The sequence below is a fragment of the Branchiostoma floridae genome, chromosome 8, assembly GCF_000003815.2.
Source record: "Branchiostoma floridae strain S238N-H82 chromosome 8, Bfl_VNyyK, whole genome shotgun sequence".
Lineage (NCBI taxonomy): Eukaryota > Metazoa > Chordata > Leptocardii > Amphioxiformes > Branchiostomatidae > Branchiostoma > Branchiostoma floridae.
The window spans coordinates 22,337,991-22,361,571 of record NC_049986.1 but is presented as its reverse complement, the minus strand read 5'-3'; the positions used below and the strand labels follow the sequence as shown (position 1 = coordinate 22,361,571).

General features: G+C 42.5%; 1 protein-coding gene across 1 annotated transcript in view; it reads left to right on the top strand.

Moving 5' to 3' along the window:
- Positions 1–3,825: 3,825 nt before the first annotated feature.
- The window catches only part of LOC118421009 (discoidin domain-containing receptor 2-like), a 21,622-nt gene continuing 1,866 nt past the window's right edge, over positions 3,826–23,581 (top strand). Inside the window, exons 1-9 of the mRNA XM_035828141.1 lie at positions 3,826–3,955; positions 4,752–4,827; positions 9,022–9,097; positions 11,327–11,490; positions 12,085–12,231; positions 15,686–15,836; positions 21,154–21,290; positions 21,903–21,994; positions 22,936–23,138. Of these exons, the coding sequence (XP_035684034.1) occupies positions 9,031–9,097; positions 11,327–11,490; positions 12,085–12,231; positions 15,686–15,836; positions 21,154–21,290; positions 21,903–21,994; positions 22,936–23,138 (961 nt within the window). The 5' untranslated portion in view covers positions 3,826–3,955; positions 4,752–4,827; positions 9,022–9,030. The remainder of the gene's footprint in view (positions 3,956–4,751; positions 4,828–9,021; positions 9,098–11,326; positions 11,491–12,084; positions 12,232–15,685; positions 15,837–21,153; positions 21,291–21,902; positions 21,995–22,935; positions 23,139–23,581) is intronic.

The window sequence follows — 23,581 nt, the reverse complement described above, 5'->3', positions numbered from 1 at the left end:
CATTGAACTTGACCTTTGTCTTCTCAACATCTACCCACATATTAAATATCATTGCCATCCATCAAGATGTTCATGAGTTATGCTGACCACAAATATCCGGAAACATAAACAGGCACTCAGACAGAGACAGTATACTAGTATATCTCCACTTTTCATGGAGTTAAAAACATTCCTTGTATATAAAAGTATACATATCTTTCATGTGTAAATACGGCATATGTTAACACCTATTTTGATATACTGTAAATACGGGGATTTAATTTCGCGGTAGCGGGTAAAGGGACTTTTCGCGGTGGATTCAAGTTCGCGGTAACACCATAGACTGCAGTCTAATACAATAATAGAAACATTAATCCACCGCAAAAAAATTCTGCATTTACAGTATTTGTACTAAATACTTTACATTTAGGACCGTATCAATCAACAGAGACACTTACTTTTGGTGCGGACCAGAACCAGTCAGAATTGTCCAGAGGAATGTGACAGGCGATCGCCGAAACGTCGGTCTTCAAATATAGTACTTGGTCATGTACAAGAATTTTGTTATCCTTCGCATCTTTATAACTCGTGTCATCTATGATACGATATACATGTACATATACACACACAAGCTTGAATAATTATGTGCAAATTATCATTTTGCAAAAGGTAACAGGAATTCTTATATGATTGCTACATGTATGTTAAATTACTATCATAACTGCTGATACGTAAACTTTAATTTCCACCCCACGATGTGTACCAGCCAGTAATTCTCCCTGGACAATCTGACAAGGACAGTCAGTGCAATGAACTGAACTTACTAAATATTTTCTGCAAATAATAAATGGTCTATTACCAGTTGAGTTTTGTCATTGGTCTAGATCAACGCGACAAAGCGAATCCAACCAACTATACTTACCCATGGTCCACAGAGAAGCGTTTCGAAGATCTATAACGTATTCAGGCACAGTTCTGTGGAATAGTCTGAGGCAGAACTTGAGGCAGGCGCCCTCTTTATCGTCGTTTAAGAACTTGACTCGACTAGAAATTATGTAACTATGGACTATGAGATGGACTGATATTGTGTTGAATACGAAAGTATTTATGGAATGTTGAATTGTATCTTTTGTGTACTGCATTGTATTTAGAAGGGATTTAGACCTCTGACCTCCCCCACCCTTGAAATCTTGAAAAACGGCTCAGGCCGAATGATGTATCAAGGTTAAATAAAGGTTGAAAACAAATTGGTAGAAGTTCCTAGCATGCTTGGTCTTGACTTACATTACATACTTAGTATTTGGGACTAAAGGTTTGAGGAGTGGGCGGTACAGTTAAGGAACTGTACATGTCGTATTTTCTCGAGTAAAGTATGCACCCCGATTAAAGTACGCACTCCCTATTGGGGCAAGTTCCAGACAAATATGAGAGGCTAAACGTTTAAATGACAAATGCACCCTTATGCCATGTATGCTTAAGTTGAGCCAGTTGGGTGTAATAGAAATTATAAATAGACATAGAGGACCTGAATTCATTCGGATTATAGTTGTTGCTGTTTCTACATGTACTACTGCCCCATACCAGATTCCTGCAAAGAATACTATTTCTGGTGAATTTTGAAACACTTAAAAACAAAGTAATACGTAACACTTTAACGCTATTGAATGTTAATCAGTAAAACCGTAGCGCGTCAGAAAATCAGTACGGCAGGCTGAGAGGCGCTGTCTATTGTTTGCTGGAGTAAACAAAACATCCACAAAGAAACGAAAAACCGGTTCGATCACTAAATGATGTCTCATTAAAGTATCCCAATTATCTGCGTGTGGGTCAGTTAATGAGCTTTCACTACTCTCCAAGCAATTGTTAGACTCCGGCTGTTTTTCAAAATATATATTTTACGCGTAGTTATCGGACTTGCCATTTTGTACCATTTATGTCTCGCGGCCTAAAATACACTCATGCATGTAAAAAACACAATAAATGAAACATGAGCACAGGTGCATCCAACATAAGTTTTGAAATGCATGATATGATTCCGCAAATTAAAAGCATTACGAACCAGATCGTGTACGTTCAATGCGGTAATTACCACGTGACATGGCGATGTGTTCGTGCGGTTTGGGAGAGAAGTTTAAGATGTCACACGTGCGTATATATTTAAGTCCGTATGAGGCGCGCATGGGAGTATTTACCTCCACCAGGCCCCACAGGTCGTTGGAAAAAATAATGGAAATTGGACAAACGTAAACAGGTAACATGTCAGACGAGTTAGCTGGGTCGATAACCATACTTCTCGGTCAGCTAACTCATCTGGCATGTTGTGCCTCTGTATTTTTCCAATTTGTACTATTTTTCCCGCGACCTGTGGAGCCTGGTAGAGACTAAGAGCTTCATACGCACCTCAAACGGACTTGGATATATACGCAGGTGTGACCCCACCTTAACAACAACAACGTGAGGCCGCGAGACACGAAGAAAGGGTAGAAAAACTAGAAAGCCCGATAAAAACACATAAAAACATTTTAAAACACAACCGGAGCCTAACCTCTGCTTGGACAGTAATTTTTCTCCAAAAATTTGTGGGCCGAAAAATGAAGAATTTTGAACAGATAAGTCGACCAACTTCTATGAAAAAGTATTAGTCCTATTACTTCAGTTTCGTCTAACGCTAGTTTACTTTTATCCATGGAGTAACCTATATTCGTCGTTTTGAAAGACAGGTGTTTTAATAATAATAGTGATAGCAAGTCGACGGGCAGTGGTTTCAAACTGAAATATTGTAAGAAATATATCGCAGTTTGACACCGCCGCCCGTCAACTTGATATCCTTAAATGCTTTGTTTTAGGAACAACGGATATAGGTTATACTTCGAATAAAGGTGAATTGGCGTTATATCTTAGCGAATTACCACCCGTGGGGAACACCGAGGGGTATCCCCTGTATCCGGCAGTCCACCGTGACGAATCTCTGGCTTCTGACCTTAGTTGATTGGAAATGGCGGCTGTGTCTTCTGTTCTCTGGATAAACTCCAAAAGCTGGACTTTGTATGGATCTTATCAAGTTGATCGTCCGTAGGCTCCAATCTGACAACATTGGTGTAACGTTTGAGTCCGTGGAGATGGTCAAACATATCACAGGAGTTACGGATCGCAGAATGAAGAGGAACGACTTCACAAACACCGGTTCATTGACTTTCTAATTACTAAATCTATTTCCATGTCACAACACCCTGCCTTAATGTGTTCGGACATACGGCTGACTGGTCTTGAGGAAGGAAATTGGAAAACTTGCTCTGAAATAATGTGTGATTTGGGTCACATCCCCCGTTATTGGGGAGCACAATGGTTCTTCCAGGTCTTAACTATTGATTGGTAGCTTAAGATAGTATCCAGTTGCGTATTGTAGCTGACCTAATTTTGGATGCCCGACGCACAGGTTAATTGAAGCGCAGAATACATGTATTTTTCGGGTTCGAAATATATCATGAGGCTATCTAACAAAACAACAAGGAAATGAACGTTGGAATACATGAAAGCCAGTCTAGAATATATTCTGACAAGTGTGCAGGCCTTCAGGGGCTACTCTGGGTCATATTACCAAACCGGGATGTTTTACGAAACGAAGTAGAAATATACTCAAATCATACCCGCGAATCTTATTTCTACATTTTGTGAATATTGGTGTCTTTTTTATTATTCTTTTTGTTCCCATAAGCTTCCCGGTCGGGCCCAGGTTTAGAAAAAATGTGAACTAAATGCCAGATGGCATGGAAACTCCCCAAAATGGAGACATCCTGTTTGGTGACCTCTGACCTCTAGGACCGGTTTTTCGACTGTACATGTAGTTCCTTGGTCTGTACTCCTCTAGCCACCGGACTGATCACACGTGTCTGGGTCAATTGTGTGTCACAGTTTACCAAACCGTTTTCCATCACTTGGAGACGACTGGATTTCCAACTTTATATCACGCAAAACGGTACGTGACTGTCTTTAAATCTTACCTTATTAGATAATTGTACATAAGATACACAAGAGTTCAGGAGAATCACGTGAATCGATTACTTTTTGGCCATATTTCAGACCAGCTGGGTTTACAAACCATCCCGGCGTTCTCAAGTTATGCCAGTCTTAGCTGTAGAAACATACATGCGTCTTTCATATCAAGCCGAACTAACCGCTGTTGAAGCTTGAGCTAATCGCATAAAATACTAGGTAGCGTTCACAACGTCAAATGAAGGTGTAGTTTAAAACCCACCAACATACAGGGTGTTGTATGCTGGACTACCCAGGGTGTCAGATAAAGTGCGAGCAAGACGTCTCAGGTTTGCTGGGCACTGCTTCAGAAACAACCAAGAAGCAGTGTCCAGCCTAGTTCTATGGAAGCCAGCCCATGGGAAGCGGAGACAGGGCAGACCACTCCTCACCTACACAGATGTTCTAAGACGGGACACCGGTCTCGAGGATGACAGCGAGTGAAAGGCAATGCTCGATAGAGACTACTGGGCTGCTACAGTGGTTCGGGTGGCAGGGGATGAGCGACACCCGACATAAGTCAGGAAGTCAGTAAACCCCCTTTACGTGGAATGGCCAGGATGAGGCTTTGCACGCCGGCAACAGAGAGCTTGCGTAACATGAGTAGACTACTGCTTTGGTCAAGTCGGCAACAGAGAGCTTGTGTAACATGAGTAGACTAAAGCTTTGGTCAGCGTAATTGCTCTGCATGACAAGATAATTAAACCCGATCCACCGCATTCCCTCACTTCTGCTTCCAGACTCGAGAAGAAGAGCGCGAAAAGAAGATCTCCAGAAGACTGCAGTCTCACCGAGACCGTCCTGACAAGAAACTCGGTAAGTAGCAACATCGTAGCAGCACAACGGCAGGCTGTGTCATGTTTGCAGCTGAAATCGTTGTTTTCGTTTGTTTATTTGTCTGTTGTTCGTTTGTTTAAGCCCCGGTCACAAAGCGCAAACGATTCCTCGCGATTCCTTCCGATGCGCGGTATGAGCGCAGTGCGTCGTAAAGCCCCGGTCACAAGAATCGTACGATTGACTGCGATGGAGGTTTTATGCGCGGCATAAGCACAGTACGTCGTAAGTCGGGGAAGAATCGGAAGCAATGGTTTAAATATATGAAGCCGTGGTCACAAGAATCGTAGTGCATCGTACGATGAGGTCATTAGAGCGTACCTGCGTCAATCGCAGTAAATCGGGGAGCGTCCTATGACGAAAAATAGAGCTGAAATGGTACGATTTAAAAGGCATTTTGACGGGAATTTATTTATTTTTTGACACGTTAGTTCAGATTCTTTTCTCAGTAGCTGTGTCTGTATCACAGGCCTCATGAACTGTCAAGCTTCCGATTTTCATAGTTTTAAAACTATCGACATCCCCCTGGTGCAAACTGTAAACAGACGTCACACACCACTCGTCTCCGACGTGACAAAGACACTGCCGACTCTTGCCCCATTTTTCTTGGATTTGAGAGGCTTGAGATCCTCCGCGGCTCCGACATCGTTTCCTCGCGGACTTTGCAAGCCCCAACTCCACTGCTGCCCCTTCTCCTTGTCCCTCAACACTTGTAGTAGAAGCAATAGTTTCCGCGTCGTCCACTTTTTCTTGACAAGTCGACGCCATGGCGAGATAATGTGAATGTTGTCCAGTCCCAAACATTGCAGTTTCCCGGGTTATTCCCGTAGTTTCGCGCTTCTTCTTGATTGACGTTACGTTTACCGCCTTTTTGGCGCCGCTGCGGGCTGTGATTGGTCGCAAGTTAATTCGATTTTAAGCATAAAGTGGCACGCCCTGTCCAATCGGTACATCTAAAGACTGCAGACAAGGCTGTTGCCATGGTAACGACACGTACAGCAGCATGTCCTACATGGGAATCGGCTTGCACACGTCTTGTACTGCGTGCGTTTGATAATTATGATAGTTCCCAAGCCGAGAACTCGCTGCTAGCTGTACAGGTTATAACAAGGACGTTGTGTAAGATTTTATAACATAGTAGTGGGGAAAGAGGTGTCCTGTCTGCAAAATTTCAGGTAGCGCAGTGGGTTTGAAATCACGTTGCGCCATGCAAAATATTCCAAGCCCTCACGATGCGCCAAGCCCTGTGACAGTCGTCTTTTTTCCTTCTAAGCAAATTGAACATTGTCGACAAAGATTTTGATCTCCAAACACACCTATTTGCTGACGATGTACAGCGAGAGAAAGCGAACATGAAACGAGGAAAGCTGAATTCACAAGTCTCACCAGCCGTTTCACAGACGGCACTTTGTCACAAGTCATCTTCCAGAGCGTTCCAAATTATGAAAGAAAATACGAATTTTCACGTCATTTTTTTAGGTAAAATATGAGGAAAAATACCGACACGTGTTGGTGCGCAGATGTTGACTAGATATGCAAGTACGCTAAATTTTGTCACCGTGACTGAATGGTAGCATTGCAAACCGGAAGTAACGTTACATTTTACGTCGCATTTTGGTAACTTAATCAGCTTCATGCCTTTGCCGCGCCATCTTCATAAGAAAGGAAAACAAATTTGACTGATATTTTCTCCGCCCACCTCTATTAATACAAGCGTTAACCCTATTCAGACCGGGGGGGGGGGGGCTTTTGAGGCCTGCGCCAACTTCGATGTCCTATAACGCCAGAACGCCTTACGCTAAAGCCACCAAATTTAGTGAGTTTTCCTAAAATATTGTTGGCAACAATTTTACGAAGTTTGACAAAGTTCCCATTATTTCGTGTTGCCATGGTAACCGTTTGTTGACAGGCAGTTTTGCCAAAAATCACTATTTTTGGTTCTAACAATGTATTTTTCACATTTATTTGCTATATTACTGCTATTCTGTTTCTGTTAAATAAAATCTTATATTATTTAGCATATCTTTCATAATTATGTATGCATGAATTATGCTAATTTGATGACGTCATCAGCCCAAAATCCAAGATGGCGGACCGTATGGCCAGATCAAGAATAACAAGCTAATTATCCCTTAAAATTTGTAACTACCTGGTATTTTTTCATCAAAAACCATCTAAATGTATGAATTTAGTCTATTTCCATTGCCCTTTGTGATTATTTGTTGCAAAAAAAAAATTCAAGGTGGTGGATATAATATGGCGGAGCCTAACTCGTTTCTTAGATGTGCATGACGTCATTTTAAGACGTCATTATGACGTCATCGATGTTGCTATTGGCAATACAAGTCGTAATAAACATTATTATTCTGTTATCTGCACTTGTTGTTACATTTTTGTAGTATAACTTGAAGTTTTCTGAGAATACCCTTTTTTCATGGGTCCGGCCAATATAATCAAGTTGATGACGTCATAATTACGTCATTTTACGTCAACGTAACGTCAAACGTCGAATACTCGTCAGATATTATGTCGATATCATGTCCTGAAAATTTTGTGGCCTTACAACACGTCGTTCAAGAGTTAGAGGACTTAGAAGTGGAGGGCCTCAAAAGCCCCCCCCCCCCGGTCCAGGGATGACCAAAAAAGCTCAGTCTGAATAGGGTTAAAACGGTAAATGAACACTGTAACATCAATATTTTTACAACGTTGTATAGCGGTGTTAAACAGAGATAGAGTCAAAGGCGCGGCAGTGAAATATGACTGTGCGAATTTTCAGCATGTGTAGCGGGGACCCACCGACCTTTTTGTACCATGCCGAACTTTGGTGCGAGGCGTGTCAAGCTTGTGGAGGCCTGGGGAAATTTTGAAATCTTGACCATCTGAAACGCCAATTTCCGGCATTTTGAGGGACAAATTTTGCTGGTAGTCCGATCAAAAAAATTTTCCTAGGCCCTCCCCCCGGCTCAATTTTTTTTCCTAGGCCCTCCCCCCGGCTCAATTTTTTTCCTAGCCCCCCCCCCCCCCTCTGACGACCGGCCCTCCCCCTGCTAAATATCGACCAGTCCCTGACAGCTTAGTACCAAGCCACACAACCGCCTTGAAACTTGCAAATATTGCAGGAGAGTGAACCTGCACATCTATCCAAATGCAGGTCGCTATAAGCCACAAGCTTATTTTCAGTCTGGAAATCCAATAGGTTTTTTCGTTGCTGGGGTTGAGTGAGGTTCAGTGTGTTTTTCAGGGTGCTGAGAAAGTGTCGAAATTTTTGTTGTTGATTACTTTGCCATCAAGTAAGAGATACGGAATTCAACACCCTTCTTGGTGTCTTTAAACATCTAATAACTGTGCCAGTCTTCGTTTCTCTCCGTTAATGGAAAAGTGGTCTACAGAAACCTTTAATCGAACATGACTCAGTCGGCTATGAATCCATACATTGCCTCTAATGTCACACTTCACTTGATCCTACCACTGTAAAAGAGGAACTGCTGGGGGTTCAGAGGTCAAAATTAGCATGCAACATATATACATATATTATTATTATACAGATGTAATTCCATCTCCCTACAGTAATTGTAAATGGGTCAGATCCGAAGGAACTGGGTTCCTGGCAGACTTCCAGGGTGTGGTCATCTTGAAGTCAACTCCGTCTCTCATAAAAATCTGTGCAGAATACTGGGATATTTCAGTTTCAAAAAGATATGTGCCTTTATCTTTGTGCTAAATTTCATATTATTCGGTGAAAAATGAGTTTGCTATAAACCAATTGCTTTGCAATTTAACTCATCCGTGTAGATAGCGATTTTGCTCTTGAAGAATCAAGCCTCATTTTTTGTCCATATCTTCCAAAGATCATAACGGAGCATAGAAAGATTTCCATAAAGTGCAAATTATGCAAATTTGGACTTAATTTGCATACTTGATATGAAAATCTATTTTCACAGCGTTTTCCATATTTTCTACATTTGTGACAGGTGGAAGATTAGCAGATATCAATCATGCAAATAAGTCCCTAGTTTGCATAATCAACGTTAAAGTCTCTAATTCTTCTAAGTACATGTAATAAATGCTTTGATTGTTACGTAAACACTGAGACCTGAGTAAGTTAGTTAAAGGTGTACATGACCAAGCATAGATTATTACATAATATGAATGTTTTTACACTTTGTTTTGCTGCAGGTGAACAGAATGGATCACCGTTGGGTCTATTTGGCCCTCCCCCTGGCGTTACTGGCAGGCATGACAAGAGGCCAAGGTAGGGACGAGTTATCAGTTCATAGTCATTCCCATAGTTGTCACAAGCAGTGACAGGAAAATATCATGATACCACTTCGGCCAAATAGCCTGATTAAATCACAGGTTGTCGTAAATTGATAAAAAATGACTCAAGTGATATTTTTGGCGACGCCGCATGGCGACGCCGCAAGTCTGGGAATTGTACACAGGAATGCTGGTCCATGGGAATGTTTGGAATTCCAGTCAGGGAGCCAGTCAGGGCAGGGCTGCTGGAATTCCAACCTGGTAGAAAGTGGGTCATGCAGACTCCCTTTGGAGCTGGAGGCGTTCGGTCTAGAAAACTGGGACAGTAGGACACAGATTGATGGAATTCCAGGCGAAGGGGAGGGCATGTTGGACAGGACCACTGGTATTCTTACCATGTTTCTGCTCTTTTTCTATGACTTGAAGCCGTTTTATGTTTTTCACGGATGTACTTGCCCACAACGAGCTGCAGAAGTCTGGGCATCTCTGTCTCTGGGCTAGAATCGGTGCTATTCTCAGTCTGCGCAGAAGTGATTTCCTCACCCTGCTCACTTGTGCCATGCTCCTATTACGCGTCTTTAAGTTTACTACATGGTCTAAAACCTCACATCAGACAATATTGGCTGATGTGAGGTTTTGGTTGACATGTACTCGAGTCCCAAAATCTTGTACTTGTACTTGTTGAAAATTCTGCCCTCTGAGTGCACAAGTGTTAGTCTTATCTTCTTAGACGTCCCAAACAGCATAGTCTTAGTCATCGTTCAGTTCAAACATGTTGTAGTCAGACCATGCATCTAGCCACACAATCCAAATCCACGAAAGCCTTTGTCCTTTAGCTTATGCCATGTACAGCGCATACTGCTGCATGGCACGTGCATGTACTGTACTGTCATCAGGATACCGATCCAGTTCCCCATTCTCTACTGTGATAAACATGTCATTGACGTAAATGCTTTGCAGTTGTTGGCGGTCCCAAACAACTTTCCCGTGGCACCCCGCATTGTAACACTCCCTGGCTGTATTCTCTATTTGCATCTGCCACTTGCGGTTTGATGGGTATGACTGGATGCACGACGGCGCTTCCTCAGAGAATCCATAAATTTTTTAGCTTCTTCAAAAGAAGGACGTGGTCCACCAAGTCAAACGCTGCACTTGAGTCCAGAAACACTACCGAGGTCATCAGTCCATTGTCTATACTGTCCAATCACTCATCCTGACTCCCTGGACTGGGGGGAGGGGCTTTGTATTTTCAAAACGGCTTACTGTATAATGACCAAATTTGCAGGGGGTTGCTATGCTCGTCAAGAAATTTCTATATCAGTATGACGTAATATCACGTAATTATGACACAAAATCTTAAAATCTCATTGTTTAACCCAAAATTAGTGAATTTTGTAAAATTTGCCTTTCAGAAACCCGTTGCCATGGCAACACAAAAAATCATAAACTTGCTCTATTTTTGGTAAATTGTTGCCAACAATATTCTAGGAAAAGTCATGTCCTCACGCTTCCATACGGCCGCCCAACATTGCTGGCTTCTGCGGGAAGGGGTCAGTTATAACCCCGGACAGAGGAGTCTATGTTACACAGAGAGTTAGGGTTAAGGTTAGGCAGAGTCCTCCCCAAAGGATGGAATAAGGGAGGCCCTCCACTATACTCCAGCCCAGCTCCACTATACTAATTTTGAAATCTAGTGTGTTTCTTCCCTATTTCCATGGTTACTTTTGCTAAAATTAATGAAAATTCACAGATTTTTGTGCCAGGTGGCATCACTTTTCCAGTTGGCATTAACTGCAAAAACTTGTGAATGGGCGATGATCAAAACCATTAGTGGTTTTGACACTTCACAACAAAGGAATAACAACAGTATATTATGTCTTGTAGTATTTGACACCCTCTGTCATGCAAAATGAACACATTTTCATGAAAGTGTAGCGCGTTGGTTTGGGTTATTTTTGCCAGCCCCTCCACTATACTAAAAGATTCTGGGAGAACCCTGTTAGGGTGTTAGGGTTAGGGACTGTTTGGCCAAACAGCTAACAGTAAATGATGATGAACCAGTAAGCCTAGTTATGGTCTTCCTGGCTATGGTAGTACGATATCATGGTCGTACAAATTCCGCACGACATTCTGGTCGCACAACATTTTGGTCGCATGATATTGTGGTCACAGGATTTTGTATGCGCCAACAAACTTGAACATAATAATATTCTTTTCCTCCCAGCATGTCAGTCTCCGCTTGGAATGGAATCTGGTGCCATCCCTGATAGTAGCATCACTGCATCTTCCTACTACGACTCAGGTCCATTTGTTAACCCGCCCCAAGCAGGGCGGCTAAACGGGTTAGGCTGGGCACCCAGTGGGCCGTCCATCGAAGAGTGGTTACAGGTAGGTACACATTTTGATGGATTTAACATTTAACATAATGAATATTCTGCTGCATGTCGTGAGAAATATGAAAGTTGTTTGTAGGCTGTTCTGCTTAAGGATGACCTGCTCGGCAGCAGAGTGGGTCTGACGAGAGCTCCTGGCTTGTCTGCTGGAGATGGGCTTCGTCTTAGGCTTAGGTCCCATTTCCAAACCGGGCCCCGGCCGGGATGTTTGCGGAAACGAAAAATAAATGTGTTTATCAAGGAATACATACACAAATTAATTACTCATAAATATCATTCTTACGTTCTGTGTATTTTGGTGCATTTGATATCATAATTTTTGTTCACTAAAGCTACCTGGCCGGGCCCGGAGTTGGGACCTTGTATTAATGACAAGCGTGGCCGTGTGGCGCTTATAAAGCAGCCTGGCCTATATATCCACGTCTCTTCTGTAGAGAGATGGCTACTGGAGGTCATGATGGGATCATGGATTTGCTGCCTTGGAAATGCGATGGCTCACTATCATATGGTCTAGTTTAAGCGAGTGTCATCAGCCAGATCGGATCTTGTGCAAATTGTTACATTCTTACAAAACAATTCTACCTTTCAGGTGGATTTAGGGGAGATGAAGGCCGTCACGGGGATCATTACTCAGGGCTTGCGTGATGCCCCAGTGGGTGCGACGTTATACAAACTCCAATTCAGTGCAGATGGGACGGAGTGGACGACATATGCCGACGGCGATGGCTCAGATAAGGTAACTTTGATTCTAACTGCTGTCACTTCCCTGCCCACTGTCCGAAGTAAGGATGGCGTCACAAATAACTTCGGATGCATTTGATGGCATACGGAAAAGTCCAAAGTTAGATTTACATTCAACCTTCGTCATTCTCTGCCATTTCATCCTTCTGCTGGATATACAAGACAAATAATCATTTTCGTCGATGAAGGTTAGACATCTAGGTAATAAGATACGCTAAAAAGCAGACACTCAAGCAGCTTAATATGGTTTTGATCTTAGCTTTGCCTTACCTTTGTTTCCTATCTGGAATCCCAATTGTCTTTAGGGTCATTTAAATGTAAAAAAAATGCTGTCGCCTGCCTTTGCGACTTCACATGCAGCAAATTTTAGACAAAAACACTAGTTCCTTCTTATTTACACAATCCCTGTAATGTTTTGCAAAAGATGCACTACAACTTTCATATTGGTTGATGGCTTGGAAGATTATCATAGCCACGGGTGGGATTTCACCCCCTAAAAATTGGCTGTCGCCTGAGAAGACACGAAGAATTCTAATAGTAGCCCCAAATGTAACATTTCAGTTCACAGAATGATTGTTCGGTAGGTGAAACCAGCTACCCAGGCCCTTTGCCTTATCACGTCAGATCGCTAAATGTACGTACTGTCACTGATCTTGGAGGCTGTGTGAGGTTGTTCATGTCTGTCGCCAAATTCGATAACAAACGTTACCACCACGAGTGCGATGGTTGCCACTGTTATATCATCCACGTATAAGACTAGAAATGACCGTTTTGTGACGCTGTACAGCTTTTCTGGCTTTCTAGAGAAACAAGAATGGGCTGTTGACTGCCATTTGTACCCCACCTTCCTTAACAAAATGTTGTACAAAAATGACTGTAACAAACGTTACCGTTGTTTGATGCTGTCCTAACTTTCTATTTGACCTGGTGTAAAAAAGCTGCCCACTTTTTAAATGTCCCTAGGGACGTCCACTTATAATCAAATGATGTAGTCAATAAGTTAAGTCCTTTCGAAGAAACCAGGGTAAAGGCTACTGTTTTAACAAACGTTAACGGTAACGTTTGGTACCTGTCCTGCAATACATTACCAATGGAGCCAAAAATGATAAGTTGACTGTCATTTTTTGGCTATGGCTAAAACAGGAATTCCTAAACAACCAGGTAGTTCTCACTGAAAATAAAGCCGATTTATTTTTGGAACAAAAAAATGTCATTTTTCTCTTCGCCATTAAATTAAAAAGAGTATGTTTTCGGTTATATGGGTCTATATGTAGGTCAACTGCATATAACTCGAGAAATTGTGGATGGAACTTTGTGATTTCTTAAAGGTGTGTAGCGGTTGTCGAAAGGAATGCCAAGTTCGAAAACGGTTTACCTGGCGTTTTCAGTTCAGTTCAGTTCAGTTTTATTTGAGTCCAACTTGCACGTGCATTGTACAAACAGGCACATGAAATCTGTTGGCCCACAAGGGCGCTGCACATTAAGACCGTATAATGCAAGATAATACACAGGTAGGATTAAAATCACTTAAAATACAATTTTCAATAAAATTCAGATAGCACATACATTATAAAATCTGCTATACTGTACAGCTCTTTGAGTAGAGTTTCAGTGCACGGGGCATGAAAGACTGGGCGTGCCTATTCGTTCTACTGAAAGAGGGGGTCGGTTGTTTAGGACGTCGCAGGCTGTAGTTGCTCTGTGTGGTAGATAAAAACTCATGTAGAGGACTGCCATCATCTTTCAGTATGTTTTGAATGGATCGTAATGTTGCTTGATCTCGCCTCATGGACAGGGAAGGCAAGGACTCTACAGGTATTCCAATGATCTTACAGCAACGCTTTTGTATGCCCTCAAGCGAATGGGAAAGGTGATTAGGCAGCCCTCCCCACACTGGACTGGCATACTCTAACAAGGGACGAATAAATACCAAGTAAATGCGTGTAAGCACATCAGTTGCTAGTCCAGCCTTCTTAGCTACAGTTAGGTAGTACATTCTTGAGCTTTTGACAGCATATACTGGACGTGTGCGTCCCAAGTCAGATCGGAGGAGATAACAATACCGAGAAGTTTGAATGAAGTGACACGTTGTATCTGTAGGCCAGCTATTGCCGGATGGGGCCCCGGGTGGATTGGGAACATTTTCCTTATTCCTCGCGTCTCGCAGAAGCCCCTCGAATACCTTGCTGACGCAGCTCAGCAAGGAGATCTGCCGGTATTCCGCGGGAAAGCTCGGTCTTGCCTTTTCCTACGGTACTGCACTGAGCTTTGTGTTTTTGTGCGCTTGCTTGTGAACAGCATAACTCGAGACGCAGCTGGGGCATCTTCAAGATATTTGGCAGGTGTTTAGCGGTTGTAAAGAGGAAGGTCAAGAGCGAAAATGGTTTACCGGGCTCTTACCTACGGTGCTGTAGTGGGCTTTGTATGTAGGTACATTTGTCTGTATACAAGATAACTCGAGATGTTGGGGATGGATTTCCATTATATTTAGTAGATGGGTAGGGCTGGCAAAAAGGAAGGTCAAGTTCAATAATGAGCCTTCTAGTGGCGAGTTGCATTCCTTTGCTTTAAAGTTAGAGGTCAGATTTTCTGCAAATGCCAGGTTCTGATTTTTAAGTGGTTGCTAGGTCTTGGGGCAAGAAATACGTGGTGTAGGTTTGGGCCCCCTAGCGGATCGTTTTGAACTGCAGGATCCAATTTTGTTGCAGACTTTGAAACAGAATAACTCAGGAAAGGGTCGACACATCGTCAAGATATTTGGTATTTAGATATCTTGAGTGATGATCTATATATTGAAATGTCAATGGGGCCGCAGTTTATTATATTTTATTCACATTCATTTATTGAGCATTAGACAAGAAGCACATTGATTAAAATATGTGAGTCTTCTGCTCAAAGTAACATAAATAGCGAATATGTCAGTCAAAATTAACAAAGGGAACTAATAAATACAACACCAACAAAAACAGAGGCTGACATTAAAATAACAAACGAACTGAATCTGAAACGGAAGTTTACGGCATTAACACAAGGCTGACTTACGAAGTAAGGGAATCTTGCTGTCTTTGAAATATAATTGAACACCATGTCGAACATAAAAGTCATTTCGGGCATATCCTCTTCGTTAGTTCCCGGCCCAGATGTGGTCTATGTGGCCTTGCATAGAACAAATCCGTTTAAAAAAAATGTCGTACTGCATCTGTCCCGTCCCAACAATCTTTTCACAAAAGTCTTTTCTCGCTTGTTATTTTGTGACTCTACAGGACCTATGTTAAATCATCACACAACCATACGTCCGCACCCACACACTGTTGACGCTAGGTGTACCCATCAAAATTTGATGGTGTGTTATTTTACCTTGCGGAGGCTGTTGGGTTGTTTATACTTATAGTAAAAAGGTCTGTCGAAGAGCTGAAATTCATTATCAGAATTATTCTTTTATCTTCCAGATTTTTGCAAACTACGTGGATCCGCCAAACGCACCTACAACGAACGTATTGGACGACCCCTTTGAAGCCCGTTATGTTCGGTTTCTGCCTCAGGACTTCGTTGCACTGCCGGGGATAAGAGTGGAGATTTCAGGCTGCGAGATCGAGAGTGGTATGTTTCGGTTGTTTCACTGTTTAGAGTCTAGTTTAAAGGAAATATTTTACTATTGTTAATCGATAAACCATACCATCCATTTCCAGTCTCGGTGCGGGGCTGACTCTTGAGTCTGGGCACTCCATAACTAATACAAATGTGTTAAACCTTCATCATGAAATCTAACTGCTTTGGACGGTTGAAAATGGCAAAACACGCAAGGCATTCTAGACCAAACACTAGAAAGGCCGACATTTGCTTGAGAGCAACTACAGCATATTGCAATCCATCTTCATTCCATGCCAAAATGTACTGTTCCATATCAACCTTTTGCAGAAGTTGACCTTTCCATCATCCCGCTCCAAACTTTATTTTACCCCCTCCCCCCATACAAGAATGGACTATTCCAGAACACCCGGTCTATCTATGCAAATGGACTGGACAGGTGTACAAAACATGTATATGGCCCATGTTCCATTCATTTATAGTGCAAAATCTACCTCAATATCAAATTCCAGATCAGATTTTTTCATGACACAGGCTTTTCCATGATACAGGAAGCAAAAATATACATTTTTGGTCAAAAATGGCAAAAAATCCCAATTTTAACAATTTTTAATCGATGTACACCATAGGTGTGAATAAAACCCTGTGGGCACATACCCCATGCACCTTCATACTAAATTTCAGATCATTTGGTTTTCATACAAAGGGAAATGAGCCAAAACTTAACATTTTTAGCCTAAAAATAGCAAAAATCCAAAAATTCAACAATTTAAAGTAATGTATGCCCCAAGTGATAATGAAGTACTGTATACACTTGCCAGGCACACCTTCATGCCAAATTTCAGGTCATTTGGTTTCCATACAAGGGCATAGGAGCCAAAAATATACCATTTTAGTCAAAAATGGCCAAAACCCCCAGGATAACTATTTTTAAGTAATCTATGAAGAAAGTGTTGATGAAGCCCTGTGCTCATATGCCCAATGCACCTATGTACCAAATTTCAGGTCTTTTGGTTTCCATACAAGGGCATAAAAGCAAAAAAAAAATACAATTTTAGTCAAAAATGGGCAAAAAAACCGCAAATAACTAATTTTTTAAGTGATCTATAAAGAACGTGTTGATGAGGTCCTGTGCTCATATGTCCAATGCACCTCTGTAACAAAATTCAGGTCATTAGGTTGTAAAACCAGGGCAGAGGGGCACAAATCGATAACGCTACATGAAGTGAGCTATCAGGAGTTTATATTATTTCAGTTTACAATTTTCATATTCTGTATATAGTCGGAAGATTTTAAAGACTCTTGGGAGTACTTTATCTGCAAAATGGGTGGTGACGCCAAGGACTGCGCCAAGACGCCAAAACGCAAGACCCCAAGTACGAAGTTTTGGAACGTCAGCCTGAGCCAACTTCCCCGGACGAGTCCTTGTTTCCGATTATGAAGATCAGGGCAAATCTCGTTTGTGACTGGAGTTAAACTGAGATCCGACCAGCTGGACAAGTGGATTTCAGCTCATAAGGACGCTCTCGACGACTCGTTTGAAAGAGCCAAGAAGACATCTGTCACATGGAAGTGCACACCAGGAACTACATCCGTATCGGTTCAGGCCAACACAACAACAAGGAAGGCAGGCAAGCGTCTCTTATCTGTTCATTTTTATCATAAGAAACACGGTTTGATGGTTCAGGGGCAATGCACTAAGTGGTGGATGGACTGCTTCTATTCTGAACCAACATAAACGCACAGGCTACACAGACAAGGTCAACGATCAAAGCGCCCAGCGCATCCAAGACGCCATAGACAGCTTCCAAACTGTATCACTTAAGAACCGAACTGCACACCCAAGTAAGCAGCAAGTAATGATCTTAGTGAAACACCTACACTGCTGAAGTGTACCAACCCTCGTATCCTAAAAGATCTACAAGCACCCATATTAATTGAGGATGTGGAAGAAGAGGTACCAGTCTTGTTTGATAATAACGAACACAACAGTGACGCTTCAGCTGGCGAGGTGAGTTAAATCAAAACCTACAGACAACAGTGACGCTGCCTTTGGTGACCTACAAAAACAGTTTGTCAGTTTTGTACAAAACTTCAACTCACTCAAGGATGATTTGATCGCAAAGGACAACGAAAGAGATGCAGCTCACGCGCAGACACTAAAGCACCTAACAGCACAGGTTGAATCTACACAGAAATCCCTGGAATCCCACACATAAGAAAATCAATCTCCAAACTGAACAATGACCTATCCAAAGCCCAAAGGGACATTGTTCTTCAGAGGGAAAAGCAAGCAGAAGATGCTGCTATTGCAAGGGCATTGTGGGAGGAAAGAATTCGTGATATGTCTTGCAAGGTGGATTCACTGTCAGCGTCAAATGCAGAACTCCAAGAAATCAAGAAACAGGATTCAGAGATAAGCGCCCTAACTGACAGATCAAAGGAACTGGAATCCATGCTGGGATCTTGTCAATGCAACAAGACAACAAAGAAGACAGCTGTGCAACCAACAGTGCCTACTCAGCATATCAACAGAGCCACCACCGTCAACTCACTCAATCAGTCAATGCTAACAACTCACACAGCGATACATGACAATGGAGCGACAACTGCGAACCAGCAAAACAATGGAACATCTACCGCCTGTGTACAGAGGCGCGTCCTTTGACAAAAATAACACAACCACGCGACCAGCTGCTAAACCAAACAACGCACAAGTCAGGATTTTTGCAGATTCTTTGTTCCGGGATGTTGACCCAGTTCGCGCCTTCCAAGGAAAATCAGCTCAGCTACACAGAAACAGTACAATCACAGCAGCCACTGGAAACATAAAAAACATGACCGACCTGACAACCGAGACAGTGATTCTCCATGTGGGCTCTAATGACCTTGACAACTCCAAATATAACCACGACTCTGTCAGATGAACAATTCAAAAGACCCACGAACTCAGCTTGCAGTAACTAGGCTTTCTTTTCCAAATGCTCAAGTAGCGGTTTCTCAGGTGTTACAGAGAGGGGCGAACCACACCTCAGTACTGAATAAGAACATTAGAGACTACAACCAGGAGATGTTAAACATATCAAGAACATCAGACTTCACCTATATCAAACACAAGAAGCTCAGAACAGGAATCTCTACCTGCCAGATCACATTCACCTTGAACCCAGAAGTGGAACCAAGCACTTGGTGGCTGATGTCAAACGCACGCTTACAGCGCAGCCCAGACCAGCTACACCAGAGCCACACGTCCAACAGGCCACCATTACGGGCCCACAGCACCGACGTCACACCTCCAACCGCCAGGTCCCGCAAAGGTTCCAACCCACCCTCCCGAGACGTGACAACCTCGGCCCGACCCGGGGACTGAGTCAGTCTACTCTCCCTAGACCCAACAACCCAGCGCCGATCCGAGGGGGAACTACGAGCCATCACGCTAGGGTCGGCGCGAACGCTGTTCCTGTTGGACCTAGGATCCCCTCTCGCCACCATTCTACAGTGCACCAGACGACAGGAAATCAAGCGGGAGGTTCTACAGGTCTGCAGATCATGAAACCCTCAACACTACAACTGGGAACTCTAAAGCCGTCCTCATGGAAACAAATGGGGAAAACATTCGCAAAGTCTGGAACGCTCTGATTTCATGATTGTATAAACTTGTACAAACTGACTCCATCTACACTACTGAGGTAAAACACATTTTTCTTTTCTTGAGAGATGGGGACTCCAACAGTGCATCAATACTCTGGAAACATGTTGTAAAAATTGGAAACTTACTGTTAATGTGTCTAAAACAAAAATTATTATTTTCTCTAAAGGTGCTACAAAGAAAATGCCAAAAGAATTCTATATTGTATAATAATGTAATAGAAGTTACAGACAGTTACACCTACCTTGGTATACCTCTTACGTCCTCAGGTGACTTTAAAACGGCCAGAAAGTTTCTAAAAACCAAAGCTATGAGAGCTATTTTCAAATTAAAATCACTTTTAACATCGGAAAATATTTCAATAAAGCTAGGTAAAAGTCTTTTTGACAAAATTGTTAAACCTATCCTTTTGTATGGATCTGAGATAACATGCTTTGACCATGCCTCCAAAACACTGAAACTTAATATTTCAAGAAACACCCCTGTGTCTTCTTCAAAGTATATTTTCTCCCTTTTGTTGAAGAAAGTTCAGATTAAGGATAACATCCCAGTTTTATTCGAAGGAGCACTTGTACTGATCTGACTCATACCTATGTCATTAATTTTGAAAGAAGTTCAGACAAAGACGTGTTTCTGAAATATGCGTCTGGACTTAATCTAGAAAAGGATGACTTTTCTATTGATAACACACGCCTCCCAACAGTCATACCAGAATTCGACATAATTGATATACGTTTTCAAAAATTTTCTTTGGAATCCATTCAAAATCCTCTATTGACGGTGTTTGAGGAGAATTAGGAACTTTTCCTATTATGATATCTGCTAAAATTCAGCTCATTAAATACTGGCACCGTTTGGTAAACTTACCTGAGGGCTCTCTGCTTCGCGATGCATACAACACTGTATTTTCTGGTGATCATGACTGGATTAATCATGTTAAGGACATTCTCAATTACCATGTCATAAAATTATGGTCCTTAGCACCTTTCCATGGTACGGTATGGAAAACACGATTATCAATATAAAAAAGGTGACCTAGGTGACCTCAATACGACTGTCGCAAGGGTCTGGAGCGGCTGCCATTCGGTGCTTACGCTTGGCTGGATCTTTATAATAGGTTGATAGATGTTGAAAAAATTAAGGGATGCCATGAATTATGGCCCCTAGCACCTTTCCATGGTGCTGCACAGTCCTTTCTTTTTATATTGATAATGGTGTTTTCGGTATTCAATGATCACAATCATTCAATGGCATTGTAACATTCTCTTGGACTGGGAATGGGCCTCCCTTCAAAACGTCAAAACCCCGCATTTCGTGCCCTTAAAAGGACTCATGCCTCTGAACAGTGAAAACGCTGCAAGGAGTGGGGTTTAGAGTTCCTATTGGGAATTCCTATTGGGTGGGCCAACTACCAATGGTCTGGAGCGAGCTGCCATTCGGCACCACTCAGGTGACCTCAATACAACTGGCGTAAGTGTCTGGAGCGAGCTGCCATTCGGCTCTAACTCAGGTGACCTCAATACGACTGTTGCAAGTGTCTGGAGCGAGCTGCCATTCGGCTCTAACTCAGGTGACCTCAGTACGACTGTTGCAATGGTCTGGAGCGAGCTGCCATTCGGCGCTAACTCAGGCGACCTCAATACGAATTCATTCGTGACGTTTGAACTTTTGTCCGTTCAGTCCCCACAGATTGCTCCGAACTCTACCCCGGACTCCAGCCCTCCCACAACTTTGGGATTTACCAGGACCAGTGCTTCTGGGTCGGCACCTTCCGCACTCCTAAGCTGAACTACATGGCCGCCAAGCAAGCCTGCCAAGCAAGTTACTGCATTTTGTCATTTTTAAAAAAACCCAATGTCCATTGTCTTTTAACACCAACTCTTATGATTCCACTGGGTGACATAATACCGCCACATAAGAAATGTTATAGACTGAGGTCTTCCCAAGGCTGTCTATCGATCCATCTAAATATGTGGAGTGTATAGACCTAAGGATAATAATAATGCTACATTGGCACATAGCTTAACTCTAAATTCATCTATTTCGTCTCATGTGGCGGTATTATCACACACCCGGTGGAATTCTGAGAGTTGGTGTTACTTCTCTCTTATTTTTGTTATACCCACAATTTGTTACGTAAGGTACAGTATTTATCAGTTATTATCATGTGTGCCCATTCAGTTGTTTTAGCCATAAACAAAAAAACAAACTGTTTATTCATTGATTTATTCATAGTGGTGCATCATGTCCAGCTATCATCGTACTTTGATGTTTCTGTAAGATCAAACTAGATGGGAAGGCCTCGAATGCATGACTGGTCTCTTTGTGACCCAACATTTTCTATATACAATTGCTTAGACTTTTATAATGCTTAGTTATTTTATCCTGTATGAAATAAGAATACAAAAACCTGCTCACTCTCCATACAGGCCCAGGGCGGCACCCTGGCCATGATTAAGGACGAAGCAACCCAAACGTTTCTGAGTAACCATCTGAAGACCATCAGCGGTCGTAGGCAGAGGTAAATGTTGAGAAACACGTACCAGTATAAAGATACACACTGACGGCAACTGGTATAATCATCCCCGTCACATCTACATCGGGACGAATTGAAGTAGAAAAAACACAGCTACTGTAACACAGCCGCACGATTGCACATTAAAGCGCAGACATAAACACCCGCAGACAATCACAAGCACACATAAACACACACACACACACAGACACACACACACACAGACACGCGCGCGCACACACAAGAACGCACAGTCACACACACACGACACACTAGCGCGCGCACACACACACAAATACACACAAACCACTTGAAGTAGACACGTGCACTCATATACACACACACTCAAACACACACGCACTCAAGCACACACGCACATGCATACACACACACAACAAACATACGCAAATACACACATACACCGCGGCCAGACACACGTACATACACACACACAGACACACGCACACACAGAGACACACAAATACAAACACACACACACAGACACACACACACACACAGACACAAACACACACACAGACACACATTCAAATACGCACACACACACACAGACACACATTCAAATACACACACAGACACACAAATACACACACACACACACACACACACAAATACACACACAGACACACAAATACACACACACACAGACACAAATACACACACACACACACACAGACAGACAGACAGACACAAACACACACACGTAGGCACATAAAAATTTCTTCTTGAAGGAAATAGATACTTGACCACCGTGGCTACATGTATTTTCTCTGTGGCACCTACCATCAATGTAGAGTTAGTACAAATATTGAAGTTATCATAAATACATTCTAGTGTAGAAACTATGACGTATTGTAGGTTCAAATCATTCACTCAATCCCTCCTGTCGCCATTCATGTATTCATTCATTTGTTGCCTACTTGATTCAGGCGTTTTTGGATCGGCCTTGACGACCTTAACGCGGAGAAGGCGTTCCTCTGGAACGACGGGACCCCGCTGGGCGAGTATGACCTGTTCCGGTCCAGCGCCCCGCACAGGATTCGCGACTGCGTCATTCTCTACAGGACTCGGAGGATGGCTCGCTGGGACATCGAGAACTGCGACGATCGCTACCCGTACATCTGCCAGCTGGGTGAGTAACTCTTTTGTTTTTGTTTGTTTTGTTTATTTTCAAACACCTGGGTAGCCTATTCAGTGCTAATACACTGGTCTTCGATAGGGCCCAGTTTCACATATACATACAAGGGAATAAAAAAACAACTTACAGAGAGATAAGTAGACATACACGTTGGAACATATAAGTACAACTGAAACATGAAAGACTGTAGGGTTTATACAATCATGTGTTTCTGTACATACCTCTGCTCTGGGTAAGTATGGTTTATACAGAGAATTACTGAACATACCTCTGCTCTGAGCCAAAACCATATCCAGTTGCTTGAGTAACTATTTTTGGCGTATCCCTGGTGTTTCTGTACATACCTCTGCTCTGGGTGAGTATGGTTTATACAGAGAATTACTGTACATACCTCTGCTCTGAGCGAGTTATATAGGGCGTTCTGTATATACACAGTC